General features: G+C 39.8%; 1 protein-coding gene across 2 annotated transcripts in view; it reads right to left on the reverse strand.

Annotated features, from left to right (window-relative positions):
- LOC127461866 (ethanolaminephosphotransferase 1-like) overlaps positions 1-21,236 on the reverse strand; it is a 56,517-nt gene that overhangs the window by 14,832 nt on the left and 20,449 nt on the right. For both annotated transcript variants that reach the window (XM_051770018.1, XM_051770029.1), the window contains exons 4-6: positions 19,749-19,823; positions 13,166-13,434; positions 5,181-5,289 (exon numbers count right to left, since the gene is read on the reverse strand). In XM_051770018.1, coding sequence (XP_051625978.1) covers positions 5,181-5,289; positions 13,166-13,434; positions 19,749-19,823 — 453 coding nt within the window. The remainder of the gene's footprint in view (positions 1-5,180; positions 5,290-13,165; positions 13,435-19,748; positions 19,824-21,236) is intronic.

The following is a 21,236-nucleotide window of genomic DNA, read 5'->3' on the forward strand; positions in this document are numbered from 1 at the left end:
AGAGATTAAGTGCAGACTGAAGAATTAGTTTATGGATGTAGCTACTTCTTTGATGCAGTACTGTTCACACATCATTCTCTTTCTGGGCACAGCAAGAATTGAGCACCAGAGAAACTGTGCCTTTATTTGAAAAGCCCAGGCTGGCTTCCAGAAGGATTCCACCAGGCGAGCTCCCTTTTTTGACCTTCTCCTGGGGCTCCCAGTGCCCCTGAAATGACTCCTCACAGCTACCACCACCAAACTCATTCCCACCTGTAACCAGCATCCTGTGACACTGCTCTGCCTCTGGCCTTGAGTGCTCTGCTTTTCTGGGTTATTGTTCTGACTGGTTCAGATGAGTTACTCCAAACATGAACTCAACAGCTTTTTAAATATATATCTCAAGTGACAGGTGAATATTTCACACTCTTTACTTTAACAAAGTCTCATACGATCTGTCACAACAATGCCTTAATAAATGTTAAATTGGTGACAGACATGTAGAAGCCAATTCATGTTAACCACACTTTTCAAACAGGACTGGTCAAAGCCTGTCAGAGCAATAACATTTTGAAAACATATCACTTAACATTTAATCATTCAACTAGTCATCATTAAGGCAGAACCATCAGCCACTTCGCAATGGGAACTATAGGAAATCACTACAGAACAACTCATCTGTATGGAGTAGAAAAAAAATTATAATTTGACCATGGCCTCCTAAACATTTTCTGACACTGAAAAGAGGGCAGGCTGCTGCATGATCACCCGTGGCAAGGACTTCCGTGTCCTCCTTTGTCCACACAGGATGCAGGACACAGTGTAAGGACAAGGCCTTGTTTTAGATAGATAATTGTGCTTTCCCACTATGACAGAATTCAAATACTTAGCATGTTTCAAATGTTAAGGCTTGGTCTCATCATTAGTTTTTTGCTGCTATTATGTATTCATTTATGAATTTAATTCTCTTTTTATACACTTAAGTAGCTCCAAGAAGAGTGAACCTCAAGGAACACACACTGAAGAAGTCAGCACAGAATCCAATCCAATGCACATCAAAGGAAAAAAATTCTGAATGTTTTGGTCTCATCTCTAAAAAAAAGTTTTAGATCTCTGACAGATGTTAGTATTCAATTCACATTTTGTGTTCAAGCCTGCACTTTGAAAATTTACCTCAGCTTTGCCACAGACTTCAGTAGCCCAGATCTGGGCACTGTTGACCAGATAGAGTGGACTCAAACGTGACACCATGTCTGGATTACAGAATGGTCTGCCCCATGTGCCACACACTGATGAAGTACAACATATCCACTCCATGCTTGAATGATCCTTTACCACAAAACCTATTACTGTGGTTGTAATTAATACTGAAGAGGAGCAGGAAACTTTCTCTGCATCCAGGAGTCATTTTTTCAACGTGCTTTCTTAAGGAATGAGGCTGATGTGATAATGCTGCTTTTTGTGTACATCCCACCGTTAACTTCTGAGCCCTCTGGTGAATTATGAACAAATTTAATACACAGAGAAATTTCCAGTAAGATGCATGTGTTCAGTGAGGAGAGGATTGCAATCTGAACTCAAATTTTATTAGACATTATAAAAACTATCTCATACATAGCAAGTATGAATGTCCCAAGCATGGAAAATGCTTCATTTAGAACATGCACCCACAGGTCATTTAATAGCAATGTGAGACAGAAACCATCATCAATTAGTAATGCTACACCCTGCACTACAGATGCCTACCTATCACTGAAAATCTTCTTATGAAATCTACAGCATCATTTGTGGTACTAGACTTTATGTGCAGGATTGACTGTTTTAAAATGCTTATTGTAAATATTTTATATTGCTCTCAACCTGATAGCACAGTGACAGGGAATGCTAGGCATTCAGGATGCCCTGGAGGGGTGAAAATAAATGACAGCTCTCACCCTAGTGCTGTCCTTTGAAGGGACCCTACTTAGCCAGACAATGGTATGGGACAATTGTGTTTAAACCCCAAGAGAGTTTTTGGAGTGTCATCCACAGGAGCCTTGATGAGTGCAGAAGTAATTAGTTCCACATGAGTGCACAGGCACATAACCTTAGAAAAGTCTGGCTGCTTCATGTTAGGAGAGAAAGGCATTTCTGCCTAGCAGCCAGGACAACATGGAAAGAGGAGAAGGACCTTCTTCATTGGTTTGGTGTCCAGCTATGTGTGTGTTTCAGAGCTGAAGGATGGAATTGCTCTCACTGCCTGTGAAAATTATGGGTTTGTGTTTGCTGGATAGCTGAAAAATTCCCATGAAATACTATGCAAAAGTTTCTCAGTTTCACAGGGCAGTCCTCTGAGGTTGCTGCTTAGCAGCCCAAGACTTGGCTTTCCTGCAGATGTTCACAGTGTGCCAGACAGTTCCCAGGAGCATGCATAAAGCTCTCTTGGGAGGCTTTCCTGAAATATCTAATCTAAACACCAGTATTGCTGCACTTTTATGTATATCTTTGTGTGTTCTGGCACCTGATAAAAACTCCATTATTTTCAATGAGTGTGTGTCACCTGGTGATACCTCAGCTTCCTCTGAGGAGGTGCTTTTGCAGAGTTCATCCTTAGGTTATATATGGGCTACTTTTTTTTTTCCCAGAAACTCCAGGAAAGACATCTGAAAAACACTCATGTGCATCTTGTTTGGATTTCTTCCCACTACACAAGGTATTAGCTAAAGCCCAGCTGTTCTCAGAGAAGTGACAGCTCAGCAGCTGAACTCCTGTTGTGCAGAGAACAGTAAAAACACCAAACAAATGCCAAGTATTGATGGAGCAGCTACAGGTTCATTGTTAAAAGGACCACTACTGACTACTAAATGCCATCAGATGGTTAAGGACAGCCAGTTGTGGTTTAGTGGCTCCTCTTAGGATCATGGGAAACGAACTTGTAAAAAGCATCAGAGATTCACTACATTGCTTTGTTTTTAACTAGCCACAAAAGGCATTTAACTGAGCATGCCAGAGAGTGGGCTCTCTGATACAAATGGTTCTGGCTGAGCAAGACACACTTGCTGCAGTCTCTCTGACAGAGAAAATAATTCCGTCCGCTTGGCTGCTTGGCCCTTGGTGTAGGTTACATGGGTATGTTTTCTGCAGTCACAGTGGGGTCCTGCAGTTTATCACAAGCTTCTAGAAATTTTATATGTCCATAGTCACTGCACACAACCACCTTAATCACTATTGCTGAGATTCAAATGTGTGGTGAAATGGCAGTGTTTTCTGGATCAGTATGATCTAGAGTGGAAGGATTCTACTTTTTTAATATTTAAATTTAATGCCTGTTTTTAAGAAATTTACTGAGCACTGTGATGATTCTGCAATAGAGAGTCAAACAAGACCATTTCTTGCATACTATAAACATAAACTTACATTTAACTATAATTAAACTGCAAATGTTGCCATGTTAATGGTATTGTGGATAGTGTGTGAGAGACAATGTTTTTTAAAGAAACTTTTTGGCTCTTACTTATACCTTTTCTGCTTGGGATGATGATGGAAGAAATACTCAATTCTGTGCTCACAGATCCATTCATGCAAGCATACCACAGAAGACAGAAGCAGTACTTCTTTCTAATGCTAATGGAACAGTCCTTGCTTTCCAGCTGGTTTTGGTAGACTATGGAAAAGGATGCTCAGTGCTGCAGATCTGATGACACTGACATGCTTCCCTACCACAAACCTTCCTACCGTGTTGAACAGTATAAATTAAACCTTCATCCATGGCTTCCCAAGTGCAAGGGAAGCCATCAATGTACTCACTAAATGGGCTGTCATGTGCTTTAGTGTCAGGAGCCAAAGCAGCAGTGTGCACAGCACAGAACAAGTTAATGTTCAATGGACTGGCCCCAGCTACCACTTTACGCCAGCACTGGCCTAACCTGTCGCTTCTGGGTGAGCCAGCATCCATCTTTCCTGGACTTGCAGTGCTGCTTCGAGAGCACAAATCAGTCCCTATCTACTGATACACCTCTGTCAAGTTGAAAAGGCAACCACTGTTTTTCCCCCTCCCTTTATTTTTTTCCTCAGAGTGCCTAAATCAGGCCTGACATGAAAAAGACAGGATAATCTTGGTCACACACAGTCAGTTTTATACTCTGGGTAAAGCACAAAACCATGTCCTTGCATACGCTGCTCATTGGAAAGTACAGCCTGAACACAGTGTCCTTTCCAATCTGGGAATTCTGGGAAGCACTGCTGGGACAGGAGATGGTACCTGCTGAAGACCTTGCCATAGGAGAGAGTGGTGAGAGCCTGTATCAATGCAGTGGATTCAAAAGTCCCCCCCAAAATGCTCAGATGGCTCCTATCAAGTTGACACTAGGTGAGCACCTGTATCCAAGTCCTCCATTTGGCTCAAAAGCAGAAGACATTTCTTGGGAAGTAAGTCCACAGTGTTTGTGTCAAACAGGTGCTTTGGTGCCCTCTTCTCATCACTTGTATGCTCATGAAAATCTCTAAAATATGTATGCTAATTTCTTCACCTCCCAAGCAACAGATCAAAGCCATTTTGCATACACACATTTTTAGCTAAGACTACCATGTTTTTAAGTCATTAAAATGTAACTGCTCTTGTTCTCATCTAGCTATAACAGCCAAAAAACACAGGATGCTTATTTCAAACCACACCGACAGTATCAAATAATGAGCAAATAGCTATTGCTGTGTATGAAAAATGCATCACTTCTGTTCAGAAAGGAATTCTAAAGAAGAGCTTAGAAACAACCTGATTCTTATTCATATTTACAGTAGTGCCTCCAAGATTATTTAAATAATGTCTTCATTCCTTCTATTCATAATGTTTTGGAACATCGTGTGCTGCAGGCCAAAACACTGAACTTAGAACATATGTAAATGTGAATGGCATTTTACCTGAGTGACAAGAGGAGTTCCTGTGACTCTGGGAGCCAGCCAGCTGGCACACTGCACTGAACTGCATATGCAGATGAGGAGTATTTTCTGTATTATTTGTGTGCAACAGGTAGTAATTCAGTGAGGAAAAAATTTTACAAAATTACCTACTTTTTTAAAGTTTCCCAGTTTCCCTTTTAATCAGCTCTACTCATGTCTTTTTTGTAATATCCAACACTTACAAAAGAAAAAAAAAAAGGGAAATATAAGACACATCTAATCAAAATAATTAAGCAGTATATTTTTGCTTAGATTTGGACACTTACCTATAAGCAGGATTACTAATATGTCTGTAATGTAATAACCAAGCAGCAAAGGCTTCTGCCAGACTTCCACACCAACAGCACTGGTAAGCAGATATGCTGCTATTAATACCTATAGAAGAGGTATTAATAAGTAAAAACAAATAAAAAATAACGTATTGTCAGTCCTCTACTTCTAAAGGCACAGAATTTCACTTATCATCTTGATACAAACGCAAAAGCAAAAAAATTACGCAGAATTATTTAAAATGTATGAAATACAGTAAGCAAGCAACTTCCCTATAATACGTGCATCTGTTGCATGTGGTAAGTATTATTGACTTACCTTTTCAAAATACCTAAGTTCTAAATCCCTTCTAAATGCCACGTCTCCCCACTGCACAAGCACTTTCTTGGTTTTGGATACAGATTTCAGAATTAGCAACGGGGTTATTTTTGCAGCTCAGCCCCCTGAACTGATCATATCAGAATAACTGAGACGGGAGAAAAACTCCTAAGCTCAGCTGAAAGAATTACAAAAAAATCACTTGAATGTGAAGAAATAAAAAGGAGAGGGAGCTGAAGTCTTCCCTGATTTTTAATTTGTTTGACAGATAACATCATTATAGGAGACAAAAAGAAACACACAGTCAGATGTCATTAGGAGTGAAAGGACGCATACATGAGACTCACAAGTCACTTGCTGAAGTGCCACCAGTTTCAGTAGAGATGTAAATGTAGTTTCCACTCTCTCTTCAGAGTTAATTTTGTGACCCAGCTGAGGTTAGAAATCTTAATGCAGCCAAAACCCTATAGCTCCTACAGCAATACCTCTCACATGCACCTGCAGCAGCACCACCTACAGCTCATGGCACAAACTGATAAAGTTTTAACATTTCAGATGTGTAACATGCAAATGCAGCACTGAGTGTGATGCAGTGATTCCCAAACCCTTGTGCCCTTCACCCCACCTCTCCAAGGGACCCCTCTTTCCCTTGAAACCCATTTCCTTGCTTATCCCAGGCCACTCACCCCCTGCAGCCCCTTCTGCTGCCAGCACCCAGCTAGCAGGACTGCTGCCCTGCTCTTTCTCTAGGCTGTTTTGTTCTTAGTTGTTCAGTTTTCCCCTAGGGCCCATAAGAGGCTGTATGTTTCATGCTACACTTCAGCTCTAAATCAAAATGACAGTGTTAATTATAATGCCATTTAGAAAACTGCATATTCATCTATTTATTCCCGGCTAACATTTAGTAACCTTTATATTTTTCATTCAATACAGCCTCTTACTCTGGGATGACAAATGTTTTTCAGCTTTACTTGTATTATAGATTTTACCATGTATTATTTAGTTTTTTAAATACTTACTTTTTACTATGCTATGTGTTTTCTTCATTTTAACATCAACAAATAAATTTCCAGTCTTTTATTAAATTAAATGCTTTAACTTTAGGATACACTGAAAATCTCTTTTTTAAATAACAGGCTGCTTAAGATCACAGATTAATAGCAGAACACTGCTGGCACTTAAACTCCCTATTACACGTGGATAACACTATATTTGACTTCACTTACTTCTCTATATCTAAATTCTTGCCCTATCAGTATGTAGCTCTTTAAGAGTTTTGCCTGGATGTTTGAATTTGCCTGTGCAAGAACAAGCAGCACAACAGATCTGCGACAGAGAAAAGGAGGTGCTAGTGAGTGTTACATCTTGAGCCACTGAAGACAGTGAGTTAAATTTTGGTCTAAATGAAGGACATGTATAATGGGTTTTGCAATCCACTACATCAGAGCTAACATTTGGCTTTCTGAAAAAATTGCATTATGTTATCCATAAGACATGACGGATGGAATCATGACCCCATCAAAGTTGATGGCAAAACTCCAACTGGCTTTGATGGAGACTGAATTTACCCTTGCATGTTGAATCCTGAACAGACTATTTTGGCAAGTGATAAAAAAGGAACATCAGTATTATCTGTTATTGCAGTCAATACTTTTGGCAGGGCAGCCATGAGCATCACTGTCAGATGTCAACACACATCCAGGAACAGGAGTGTGGATGCAGTGAGTTCTCTCAGGGAATGCCCTGGGATTTGGTGATGCAGCACTTGCAGATTGAGTCTGCCTCTTATTTAACAGATGTAGCATATGAAAAAACACTCTTTGGCTTCAAATTTTTGGTGTGTTGCTTTTTAAGGACTCGTCACTTTGACTTCACCGAGGCAGCCTCAAAGACCTCTGTTAGAAAGCTGGAAGGATGTGAAATTGGCTGTGTCCCTTAATCTAAGCTATATTAGCAAAAAGTAAGATTGTCAAAATTATTGGCTAAAGCTAAGTATGTTAATCAGCTGTATAAACTGCTTTTGAAGGCACTGTTGGTAAAAAAAAATAAATAAAAATCAATGTAAAGCAGTGTCCCTAAGTGCAAATGAATAATTCTTCTTAAGATGACCAAGTTTTTTACTTATCTCTCTGCCATCAATCAGCTTTAGTACTTTTCAGATATAAATGTAGTCATTAGCAAGTAAAAATAATTGCAGTCTTTGGTAAATTGAGAAGTCCAAATTAAGTAACACAAGTGAGGACTATATAGCAAGGTAGTGCCAGACATATACAATCTTGGATTTCAACTCACTGCAGCATCTGACCAGGAACATTTTTGGCTTGCCAAGGCCTTATCTGTGAGGATGAGGAGTACTTATGCTGAGAAAATTCTGGAAATACAAGGTGTTAATTTGTAGGCCTTTTGATATGGCTAGCAGCAGGACAGTTGGCTTCTGAGGAGACTCCCTGTCTTGTCACAATTTTATAATACACAGTAACATAGACACCTTTCCTCCTCTGCAAAATCAGAATAGTTCTTTGATGTGGCATTGGGAAAATTCTATATAATCATAAGGCATTATAACCCCTCAAAGTCTTCTAATTTCTAGTCCTTTAACTGTTCTCTAAAATATTTAATTTTTTTAAATCACCACCTCTTACATGTGTTTCCAATACTACAGGTGTAAGTTTTGTGGCCACAATATTCTAGACTGTGTGTGTACATACATTTTTTTTCTCCTACATGATTTACCATTTCCACAGGCACATTTAGTATGCTGTGTGATATTCTACAGTGGGAAACAAAATCAAACATTTTCTCATATTTTTTAAAAAATGTGGATGTGTTCTTAAATTCTTTATGACTCCACAAAAAATGGCATTAATTTTACTGTAATATTCAGTTTCACTAGCATATTGCTATAGCATTAATTGTTCATGTGTTGAAATATTTTCCATTAACACAGTGCTCAAACTGAACATCTTGAAAGCAAAGACATTTAAAATACAAGGTTACTTTTTCTTCTCAAAATAAATGTGACACTTGCCTAAAAGAGCACAACTGATTACCTACAAGTGATTTCAGTAGGAGTTAGCTTTAACACGATGTGCAATTTTTCCATTTTAATTTTTTCTCAGTCTTTTTTCTTTCAATAAATAGTTGAAGGTGGAAAATTTAGCCTATAAAAAGTTTTTCTTAAAAAGATCACTCTGCATTTAGACATGATAGGTAAGCAGTTAAAGGCACATGGAAGATTAATTAACCAAGAAAGGTTTGCACAGAATCATAATCAAGTGGTTAAGAATGAAGCAATCAACTGCTGCATAAAGAGCCTGTGCACAGCAGGCTCTTCTGTTTAAATTTCACATGGGTACACCATGGGGTTTCCCTCAGATAACTGAGTATTGAGATCAGTTTACAGCTACATCTGGAAGCAGCTTGAAGCAGACACCATGGTCTGGGCAGAACTGCTTCCACACTGCTATCCGTTCTGCCACACCCACAGTTTCAGTGTGCTCCTACCTTTGGAACCAAATAATAATAATATTTTATCACAAGTAAGACTATGCTTTCCACAGACACTTCAAATTTGAAAAACTGTGAAAGTGAATATCTTTTTAACTAAAATTAAATTGTGAATCCTAGTAATGTGACCAAAGAACAAGATATTTGTGTCTTTATTTTGCTTTTTAATAGATAACTTTTTGCCCCTCAGAAAAGGTAGAAATTTTTTCAATGCAAGTGATGTGCACTTGCATTGCTTGGGATTTCTCTGCCAGTTCCTAAAACGCTGGCTGCCACAGTACATCCCAAGAATAGGTCATATGAAACATATTTCAGCATGAGTTTTATAAAAAGCTTGTCAAAAAACCCCTGGTATAGGGCATCCAAACAAAAAGCCTTCCCCTGCTTCAACTCAAAGGAAGAAGGAAAGGAAGTTCTACAATGTTTCAGTTGCTGTCTGCATCATGGATTTCATTTATTCAGAGTTCCAAGGCAGGCAGAGTGTTCTCCCTGAGACTACGTGGTACTGTCCAAAGTCCTCTGGCAGAAGCAGCTGTGAAAGCATCTTAAACTGAAAACCTGGAGCTCATGGTCCAAGCACCCATCCCTTCAGGCAGACAGAGGATTTCTGGTCATCCTCTCCTTACAGGGCAAAGGCTGGGCCAGCGAGAGCTGCCTGTTGCCTTTCACATTTTGCTGCTTGTGCTGCTTTTAAGCTTGGCCTCATAGCTGGGGAGAGGGAGAGGAAGGAGAGTGGAATCGTCTGAGTCACTCCAGCTCTCATGCAGCTTTTCTTTTCACTTTTAAACTTTTATTTAAGAATATAAAGGCCACTTCCCGTTACACTTAAGGCAGCACCAATGGAAGCAGAAGTATCATTACATCATATAAGGGAAAAATGAGTATTTTGTTCCCCTACTATGAATTCACTGCAGTGGCTTAGGAAAAGCAACAGCAGGATTAGGGGAGTATTTCATTAGGGGAATATAAAATTTTTCAGGAGCAAAATAGATTTATTTTTTTTTTAAATCAGGAAGATGTCTGTGAAAATTAACATATGGCAAGAAGCCTGAAGTTTTAATTTCCCAGGGAAGTTTTGTCTTTTTTTTTTGTCCAAGAAACTTAATTTGCAGATATTAACTTTTTTTAGTTGGGTTGTGAGAAAAACAAAAGTCTTTGTCTTCACAAGATGTATCCAAGAGAATTTCTCACAGATTATAGCAGAGGTTTATTTTTCAACCTTTTCTTCAGACCATAATTCTTGGGGTTTCCAACAGGTATGCTTACTCAAAAGTGTATGAAAATTGTCTGGAGGCTATGGTACAGAGGCTCTTCTCCCTGCATCTTTTTCTGCTCACTCAGGAGTCAGCATGAGATAGCTCCTTGTGCTGGAGAGAGGCGAGAGGGTAAGGGTTTTCCCTGCTGCAGATGCCTCCTCCTTGATTCTGGATCAAAAAACGTAACAGCATGGCCAAGCATCTCTCAGACACATTACAGCCAGTTTTCAAGTTTACAAACCACAGCCTCCTGTAAATGGCTGTCTGCTGTAATCAAAGCTAATTGGAGTGCCAATTACAGCCCAGATAGAGTAATTGGGTTACCAGTTGTGATGAGTCATCAAGTCGCAGAAAAATGTGATCTGTGTAAATCCCACAAATTTCTCTATTCATAATGAGGTATTTTTTCATGAGGAACAGCAGCTCTTTTTATACCACATTTAAGGCAGAGCATGTGAGTGGGCTGTCTGTGTTTATATAGAGTGGAGCTGACTCAGCAGCAGTGTCCTGGGAGCCACATGCCAATTCAGTTTTCATTAAGGTCAACAGTTACCTATTTGCACACTTATACTAACTACTCTTATTTCTTGAGTTTTGGGGTGATAATGAAGCCCAAAGTTCTTGGCTACCATCAAATTTAAAAGCAGAAGCAGGGGACTAGACCACCTGAGTGTCTGACATGCCAATGCAATAGCACCACATTGTCAGTGAAATTAATGAAGACAGAACAGAGAGGCACATTCCTGCAGCAATCCAGCTAGGAATGCCATGGAGGAAATTGTGAACCAAGCACTGGGAATCAGTCTGAAAGCAGCCTGCGAGTGCTTCCACACTCTCTGCCTCTAAATGTGACTGTGGGAATATCCGGCAGAGAAGCAGTGGGAAAAAAAAAAGCAAGAAGAGCATTACCTTTCTTACTTATCATCAGCCATTTGCTATTGTCCCCAGTATCTTCTCCACTAAGTAACTGGAGACGAAGAGCTACCTTTAATAGTGCACACATCATACAAAATTTGCTGAATTGGTTTACAAAACAAGAGCAATTTTTTAGGAGAGTTATGATCTTTTACTAGACTAGTTAGTACAGCTGAGAAAAAAAACACATTATATACTTCCTGGTGTGTGTGAAATGTAGTTTGGACTAATAGAAAAATACTACCTCGACCTACAAATTCTATTTTGTCTTTGTTCATAGGCAATCACAACTACAAAAGCTATTTTTTACAGATGGGAAAACTGACATACAGAGATTTCAATAGTACAGTCTTCCACCACTGTTGATGACTGTGCTAAATAGCATCAAAAAAATTCTGACATTTACAGGCTTCTCACTTTGACCATCGCCAAATCATCACAGAAGTTATTAGAAAGCAAGTGTGCAGGACAGTAATCCAGCATCAGAGGCAAACAGGAAATAGCACTTGTTAGCACCTTGCATCCCAGTTAATCAAAGCAGTTTACAAACTTTACTGATATCCAGCCTCACCACAAATCTGTCAGGCAGGGAAATGTTATTAGCATTATTCCCCAGATGGAAAAGCAGTGCCAGGAGCATAGGTCACTACCAGCACTGACACAGTTAACAATACTTCTCTGCCACTTGATACCCATTCCCATACTTAAACACTAATAGGGTTTGGATGCTGAAGCAATCCAGCAGAGCTTTCTAACCATTCACATATACACCGATCATCTGACCAACAAGTGGAATTGCTTTGAACATAACTATTTCTCTCCTGCTGGAAGAACTTCACCAAGAAGCCTTATACAGACATGGCTGAAACTTGCAGACCAGCTGGCTGCCTAATGTCTTAATACTGAGCCAACTTCTTCTCCCAGAACATATTTTGTAGGGGATGACACAGATGCACCACAGCTGGACCACCGTCTCTGAGTTGTTCTCAAACCACTGGATTCTGATTATGTTTACAGCAACACATCTGCAGCCATTAATTCAAATACTATATTTCCATTAAAACACATATTTGAGTATTTGTCAAACTTCTTTTCAATTATGTATATTTGGCTGTACCTTTCATCTCATGCCTGTGACAGGAAGCTCAGAAGACTGTGACTGCTCTTCAGTCTGCAAGAGCTTGGCTATGTAAGAAACAAATAAGCCAGCCCAAAAATCCAGTGCTGGGCCCTTGGAAGTGCACCGAACTTGTTACTCCTGCTACTTATTTGTGTACTGTGGACACCACTCACCGTGGTGCCCTGGGCATGTTTCTGAAGAGGTCCACCTCAAGGTAAGGCTGTAAGCCAGTCAAGAACTCAGCTGGGGCTGACTGTGGACTGATACATAATTCATGTTACTGAATGTCACTCCCTATGACTTTTTGACATCCATTATATGACTGACTTTTTTTCAAGGGTAGAAATTCACTTTACAACAGTTAATGTTCTCTGTATAGTTACAATGTTGTTTCCATCACCACACTTGTAAAACAGGGTAGAATTGAGAAGGTCTAGCAGTGTATAACTACATAATTACTATTAGTGGATACTACTTGGACTACTTCACATCACGTCTCAGAACCCAGTGTTGGGGGGGAAATTGCTTACAGCTTCAGATAGCAAAATAATTTTTGTTAACACCACAAATCAAATGCAGTTAAACGACATTCTCAGAGGCACTATCTGGCTGCTAGGCTTGCTGCAAGTCTTTTTTCTCCTGCAAGGCAATGAATCTCTGATGCTGACAATTTGCTTAAGAGCATCCCTTCACTGCAAATGCAGGAAATGTTTCTGAATTACTTTTAGGGTTATGCAATTTTACATATTTCAAGGACTCAGCCAAATATATTTGCCTTGAGCACTATTTTTCTATTTCTTTAATATTATGAAAGCAATTATATATTTAAGAAAATAAAGCCAAAACAGAAATGATAAATACTTACCACTTGGCTTATATCATATCCCCAAGGAAGAAAAAGAACTCCTGTGTTATATTTCTCCCAGTGTGAACACATGAAGTTAAACAAGACAATGCTTAAATATATATACATTGTATATACAGAAACTCCAGTCTTCCCATTGTCACGGGAACAGACAGAAAAAAAGGAAAGCACAAAAATGGAGGTAGCCCAGCTATCCAGTCCATGGTCAAATAGTTCTCCTAGAGGAGTACTGGACTGAGTCCTTCGAGCATGTTTGCCATCTATGGAGTCTGGAAGGATTGGGAAAGAAAAAGAAATGAAAATTTAGAGCACAACAAAAGGAGTAACTTTCTTCACATACACTGCACTACTGCCATATATAACGCATGAGAAAATTACAATGACGACTGAAGCACAACAGCCTCCTCAATACTAACGATTAGGATTGCTCATAAAATACTTGTTTCAGTTATCAAGCAATTTTTCTGTCCTTACCTCAGCTCTGAAGCTTTAATGCCACCTTTCTTATGAGCTTTAGAAAGACATTCAAAATTACTTGCCCCCAGTGGTCTTGAAATGCTTTAATGTCAGTCCCTGCAATCAGTTTCAAGTGCTGAAAAGTGTCCATAGGGTTTCTCACCCATCCATTGGTGTTGGGCACCCTCTGAGCCTTCAAACCACTCGTGAGGTAGACTGGGGACATTGTTTAGTGGTGGAATTGGTAGTGTTGGGTTAATGGTTGGACTTAGCGATCTTCAAGGTCTTTTGCAAAATGTATTATTATATGAATCTAAAAATACATTATAGTTAAGGTGCATTACACGTTGGTTGATCACTTTTAATACTTGAGTGCTTGAAAAACGGTCCAATACTGCACTGGATCTCACTCTGAAGATGCAGTTGGACAATATGGTTTGAGTTGATCTGATAATTCACTGCTGTTGAACAGGGACACCTGCAGCCTGTTCAGCTGGTGGAAAGAGAGTAAACATTATGTTTTCTTCTGTGTCACTAATAGATTTGGTGTTATGAATAGTACAAAAACCAAGGGAGATAGCACAAGAGAGGGGTGGTGAATGCAGGCAGGAGGAAGGGGATCTAGTGGTTGTAACCTTTCTTAGTTGTGTTGTCAAACCATACCCTTAGCCTCTTCTCTGAGATTGTGCTGCTGAAAAATATTTTCCTCTTAAAGTTAAGTGTAAAGACGCAGAATGAATCTCTTAGGAAAAAGTACGCAGAACAAACCTTACAGATTACTTACTATTGTCTTGAATCTCAAAATAAAATGGAGAGTTTTTTTCTTTTTAATGTTACTTGGAAGGTAAAGCAGTTATTAGCTATTGATAGCATTAATAACGCAAAACTGACTAGAGATACGACTCAGCAGAGTGAGACCAAAGACTCCACAGCTGCTATAGATCATATGCTACTTACTTCACCAGATTATTTGTCATTACTCTGAGTTTTGTTTAATGTAAATACACTTTAGGGACCTAAACTGGGAAAACATGGGATTTCATTTTGTACAGTTTTTAGACTGTCTCTCTATTGTAATACCTAAACAGCTGTGAGATATCCTCCACTCAAATACAAATCTCTTGAGACAGTTCTCACAACTCTAAAATTAAATATCTCAAAGAGGATTTCAAATATAGCTTGCCCCTTTCTAGAGACACTTTCTTTCTCTATTAACATTACCACTGAATTTTCAACATCTTACTGAAATGTGCAGAAAGAAAACTGTATATAAGCTTGAGGTTAATTGAATGGTGTTACTATAACTGTAGAAATTCTTCCATCCAGTAAAGAACATTTCTGAAATTTAACTAGCAAATAAGTATATTATCAACCCTAAACAGTTTATGGTCTTTTATACTTCAAGAATACCTATCCAAAATAAGAGAGAATTCAGTTACACAGGTAATACTTTTAAAAATGAGAACGTTAGAAGATTTTTCTGTTCATAAATTATTTTAAGTTGTCACAAAAGTGACATTAGATTGTAAAATATGTACATCACAGAGAAGAAGTGATTTTCATTTTGCAAGAACTTTAGTTTTATTAAAAAGAGGCTTATAATGGTGTCATAAAATAGAGTATTTCTAATTATAATGGGCATGGAGAAAAACACAGGAACTATATGACACATAGATAAAATCAGATTTTCAAAAATCTTTAACCAGATTTTCCACGTAGTTTCATTACCTTTTTAAGAGATTGAGAATATTTTAAGTTTCAGTTTAAAATTGTTCATGCCAACACTGGTGTGTATTCAATAGCGGACATACACTGTCCCACACTTCCATTGCTTTAGAATTCTTGTATTATGATTTTGTCTCATAAAGGTTCATAAATATTCAGTTTTATTAAATTTTATATAACTTTTAAAGAGTGAAATTTAAAATAACAGCAAATAGCAGTCCATTTTATGGAAAGGGAAAGATACCAAACCACCTTAAAAAAGGGGGCGGGGGGGAAGAACAGCATTTGGAGAGAGAAACTGTGTCATTAAAAAGAAGCTGAGAGAGATTACAGCTGCATATTTGGTTAGTTATTATGGCTCTTTGCAGTCTTCCAAAGGGAAAACTTTGGCCATGAAGAATTAAATCTGAGACTAAATATTTCATGAAGTGGCTTGGACAGCAGACATAAAAATCTACATATACATTAGTTCATTATAGCTTTGACTGTCAACATCATATTCCTTGCCTTCCAAGTATTAGGAACTAGAGGCGTCACTGGCAAATACCATCTACATTAAGAGTCTTGGAAGCTGAACTTCCAATGAGCTTTCTGGGGTGTCATACAGTAGCAACTCCAATATGTAATTCCTATTCATGAAACAATAGCCATTTCATTAAATTCTATACAATTACACAAAAATCATTTTCACAAAGAAACTGCTGCTTCTGATAATTATTATAGAGAGCTAGGGAAATCTGACTGGTAGTCAGCTTCAAGGGACAGTTGTCCCATTGCTTTTTATGGTACAAATACAAAGAAATTCCAGAAAAAAATAATTTTGGCATGATCTCACCAATTTAATAGAAATGCCAAGGCATGTACAATGCAGAGGGAGATTTCTCCACAAGGGGATACCCCCAGATCAATCAAGGTGGCTCTGTACGCATGAGTCTGATTCCAAAATTGGTCAGCACCTTTGCACAGCACTGCAGCATACTAATCTATAACACATCCGTTTGTAGCCTCAGTGTCTCAAGTATGGCACACAAAGATATGGCTATACTCTGCAATGGCCTTACAAGAAACAGCTCCAAGGAGAGTGTACATTTAGAATGACAGAATAGAATCATTAAGGTTGGAAAAGAATTCCAGGATCAAGTCAACTTTTGACCAAACACTACGAGGTCAACCAAACCACAGCACTATATGCTGCATCCAGGAATTTCTTGAACACTTCCAGGGATAGTTACTCCACCACCTTCCTGGGCAACCCAGTCCAATGCTTAACAATCCTTTCAGGGAAAAATTTCTTCCTCATGTCCAACCTGAACCTCCTCTGGTGCAGCTTGAGACGATTTCCTCTTTTCCTGTCACTGGTTGCCTGGGAGAAGAGGCTGACCCCCACCTGGCTACAAACTCCTTTCAGGTAGTTGTAGAGCCTGAGCCTCCTCTTCTCCAGACTAAACAATCCCACAGCTCCCTCAGCCACTCCTCATAGGACTTGTGCTCCAGCTCTGTTGCCCTTCTCTGGACTCACTGCAGCACCTCAATGTCTTGTAGTGAGGGGCCCAGAGCCAGATGCAGTACTCAGAGGTGCGGCCTCACCAGTGCTGAGTACAGGGAGAAAATCACTTCCCTGGTCCTGCTGGCCACACTATTGCTGATACAAGTCAGGATGCCATTGGCCTTCTCAGCCACCTGGGCACACTGCTGGCTCATGTTCAGCTGCTGTCAACCAGCACCCCAAGGCCCTTTTTCACTAAACAGCTTTCCAGCCACTTTTCCCCAGGCCTGTAGTGCTGTGTGGGTTGTTGTGACCCAAGTGCAGGACCCAGCACTCGGCCTTGTTAAACCTCATACCCATCAATGGGCCCTCAGCCCATTGATCCAGCCTGTCCAGATCCCTGTGCAGAGCCTTCCTGCCCTCCAGCAGATCAACACTCCCACCCAACTTGATGTCATCTGCAAACTGACTGAGGTTGAACTTGATCCCTTCATCCGAATTCTGGATAAAGATATTAAACAAGACTGACCCCAATATTGATCCCTGAGGAACACCACTGCTGACTGGTTGGCAACTGGATGTAACTCTATTCACCATCACTCTCTGGGCTCAGCCATCTGGACAGTTTTTAACCCAATGAGGAGTGCACCTGTCCAAGTCACAGGGTGCCAACTTCTCCAGAAAAATGTTGTGGGAGCCAGTATCAAAGGCTTTACTGAATTCCAGGTAGACAACATCCTCAGCCTTTCCCTAATCCACTAGGCTGGTCATCTGGTCACAAAAAGAGATCCGCTTGGTCAAGTAGGACTTACCCTTCCTAAAGCTATGGTGGCTGGGCCTGAGCCCCTGGTTGTCCTGTACGTGTTAAGAGATGGCACTAAGATGATCTGCTCTATGACCTTCCCTGGCTCTGAGGACAGACTGACAGACCTGTAGTTTGCCAGATCCTCCTTCCGACACTCCTTGCAGATGGCCACCACACTGGCTCACCTCCAGTCTTCCAGGACCTTCCAGATTAAGCATGATAAATGATGGAGAGTGGCTTGGTGAGCTCATCCACTAGCTCCCTCAGCACCCTCAGGTGGATCCCATCTGAACCCACAGACTTCTGAGTGTCTAAGTGGCACAGCACCTCACTAACTACTTCCTCCTGGATTGCAGGGGGTCTATTCTGCTCCCCATCCCTGTCTACCAGCTCTGGGGAATGGCTGCCCTGAGGATAACCAGTCTTTCTGTTAAAGACTGAGGCACCAAGTACCTCAGCCTTTTCCTCACCCTTGGTTACAGTACTTCCCTTCACATCCAATGAAGGATGGAGATTTTCCTTGGCCCTCTTTTTGTTATTAAAGTATTTATAAAAATATTTTGTATTATCTCTCACAGCCATGGCCACATTGAGTTCTAGCTGAGCTTTCATCCTTCTAATCTCTCTAAATGACCTAATGACAGCCTTGTACTCTTCCTGACTTGCCTGCCCCTTCTTCCCAAGGTCATAAACTCTATTTTTTTTTTCTGAGTTCCAGAAAAAGCTCCCTATCCAGCCAGGCCAGTCTTCTTACCCGACAGCTCATCTTTCAGCACACAGGGATGGTCTGCTGCTGTATCTTTAAGATTTCCTTCTTAAGGTATGCCCAGCCTTCCTGGACCCCTTTTACACTGCACTGTGCAGTCCACATAAATATACTACCTTGGAGCCCCCCAGAAATTAACTCTGTTGCACCACATTGCGGAGAGACTAGTTCAGAATGAGATAGGTTTGGAAGAGAAAGCAAAAACACCATGCTATTGTGGATCTCACTCCCAGATCTGCATCAGTTCAGGTTTATGTCTTCACACCACTGCACAGCAAGGTGCAATATAGCTAAAAATACAGTCATGGCATGGTACAAAATAGTAAAAATGGAATACGAAATTGAGGTGTAGGTGTTACAGGAGAAAAACAGCAAGAGGAAAGAAAAAAATCATACTTCATCTCCATAAGAAGCTCAGCCCTGTCATCACACATATCATCACCATTTCTCCTGACATACACCATAAGCACTGAAGTATCTAACAGTTTCCTTTTTCTCTGCTTTGCCCTTTTTTTGTCATTTGTCCTTGAAAGCACCCTCTGGTAACGCTGGCATTGAGAAGTTTCTCAGAATGTCAACATCAAGGAACAAAGATTTTTATGAAATCAGAGAGCAATGACTCCTATGAAGACAGGTTGAGAGACTTGGGGTTGTACAGCCTTGGGAAGAGAAAGCTTCCAGGGAGACCTCAGAGCTGCCTTCCAGTGCCTAAAGGGGGTCCTACAAGAGAGCTGGAGTGGGATTTTTTTACATGGGCATGGACAACAGGACAAAGGCAAATGGGTTCAAACAGAAAGAGATTAGACTAAATAATGTTTAGATGAAACATTATGAAGAAATTCTTTACGGTGAAGGTGGTTAAACACTGGATCAGATTGCCCAGAGCAGTTGTGGATGTCCCATGCCTGGAAGTGTTCACAGCCAGGTTGGATGGGGCTTTGAGCAACCTGGTCTGGTGGAAGGTGTCCCTACCCATGGCAGAGGGAAAGGAAATAGATGGTCTTTAAGGTCCCTTCCAATCCCAACCATTCTATGCTTCTTTGAGTGCTGCTACATAATGATTTCCACTGTTCCTCTTAAATAATTTGAACTTTACAGAGGGGTAAGAGCCTCATCATCAACCTCTAATATATAACGTCATACGCTGTTCGGGGTTTTCTTCAGTCTTATAAATTTTGTGTGTATGTGTGTTTGGTTGTTGTTTTTTTTAATCTAAGAGAACTGTTTTGGAAAGGGATCAGTAATTTATCCACAGTGCCTCTTCATCTCAGAATCCACACTAGTGAATTTGAAGATAAAACTATACAAAGACATAAGATGTGTAAATTATTTCACTGTACTTTACCTAAAGCATAAGCACAAAAAGTGGTAAAAGCACTGAAGAGCCACACCCAGGTGGGAACAAGTCCAGGACTGCTACCTGAAAGAAATGGGGTAGTAAGTCAGTGTAACAGTGGTTAACCTCAAAGAAATCCACCAACATATGCATATGTATAAAAACAAGTTGCCACTGACTAACCTACTGCATCAAACAGATTGAAATACTTGGTTTTGACCTTCAGGCATCACTGAGCTCTACTGAAGACATATTGAGCAGGCTTAAATGTGTTTACACTGTAGAGGACAGAAGATAAGGTTTTTTGGTCCTGAAATTACTCTATTATTGCACAAAACAATGACAGTAACGAGATAAAAATTTTTACAGGTCACAGGAAGACTATCTGTCGACAAATTAGGTAATGTTTATGTAATATCTAGAAGCAAAAAAAAGGTATTTTTCAAGTAAGATTATTAGTGCCAGCCTGGGGTTTATGTAGTACTTTTACTGTACAGATCTGAACAGGAAGTTGTTGTCCTCAGGCTAGGACAAATATTAGCACCTTTTTTTTTTCCTTGACAAAAAGGAAAAGAAAGTTGAATTGGACAGAGCCCAGGGTTCTGTTCTTGCTCTGCTGATAGCTTTAACCCAAGGTTATTGTTGCTCTTTTAAAGAAATCAATCCTTTTTCCAAAGACTGTTCTATTTAACTTAAACATCATCCAGTAAGTACTACACTAGCACTAAACAACTGTAAATGCCTCTCAGATTTCTGGGATTTGGCACCTAACACAGGGAATTCGTGCATACAGAGGGGTGTCCTTGTCTGAATGATGCCAGGAGTTGCCAGCACCTAAAGCAGTGCCTTGACTACCTTTCTCAATGCCTCATTTTGCCATTCTGAAAGAAAAGATGGCAATTCCTGACTCCTAGCTGCAAATCTCCAAACTGTAGAATGAAAACCAGCTGTCCAGGAAATTAAGTCTTTTATTTCTGATCCTAGGTATGGGATTGATATATGATACTCAAAAGGCTTGTTAGGTTGCATGAATGTTTTCAATAAATTGAGAAATGATGGGCACTGTTCTCATGTGAAATCGAGAAGAGGCTTGCAAACTACACATATAGGCCTCAACTCCAACAGACTTAATCACCATTTCAAATATCTTCAAGTTCCATGTACATCTACTGAGAATTTGTCAAGATAACATCATCCCATTAAAAAGATTTGTTCTGGATGCTCTTTTACAGAACTTAATATTAGCTGCATTGATTAAAAAAAACCCAAGTGTTTAAGAATGAGGCCACACAATATATAACAAGCTGGCCCTGAAAACATAATGCTCATACAGGATTACTTTTGAACTAAAACTGCTAACAAGTATCTCTGCCTCTAGAATTATTACCATAAATGTACAAACAGCCCACACCAAAGGGTACCACTTGAATCTAAACACAGGTATAAAAAAAATTAAAGACAGCAAAACATAGTTGTTTCAGGAAATAAAACTGTTGC

The sequence above is a fragment of the Manacus candei genome, unplaced genomic scaffold (assembly GCF_025592945.1).
Source record: "Manacus candei isolate 608988 ecotype Guabito, Panama unplaced genomic scaffold, ASM2559294v1 h1tg000008l, whole genome shotgun sequence".
NCBI classification, from domain to species: Eukaryota; Metazoa; Chordata; class Aves; order Passeriformes; family Pipridae; genus Manacus; species Manacus candei.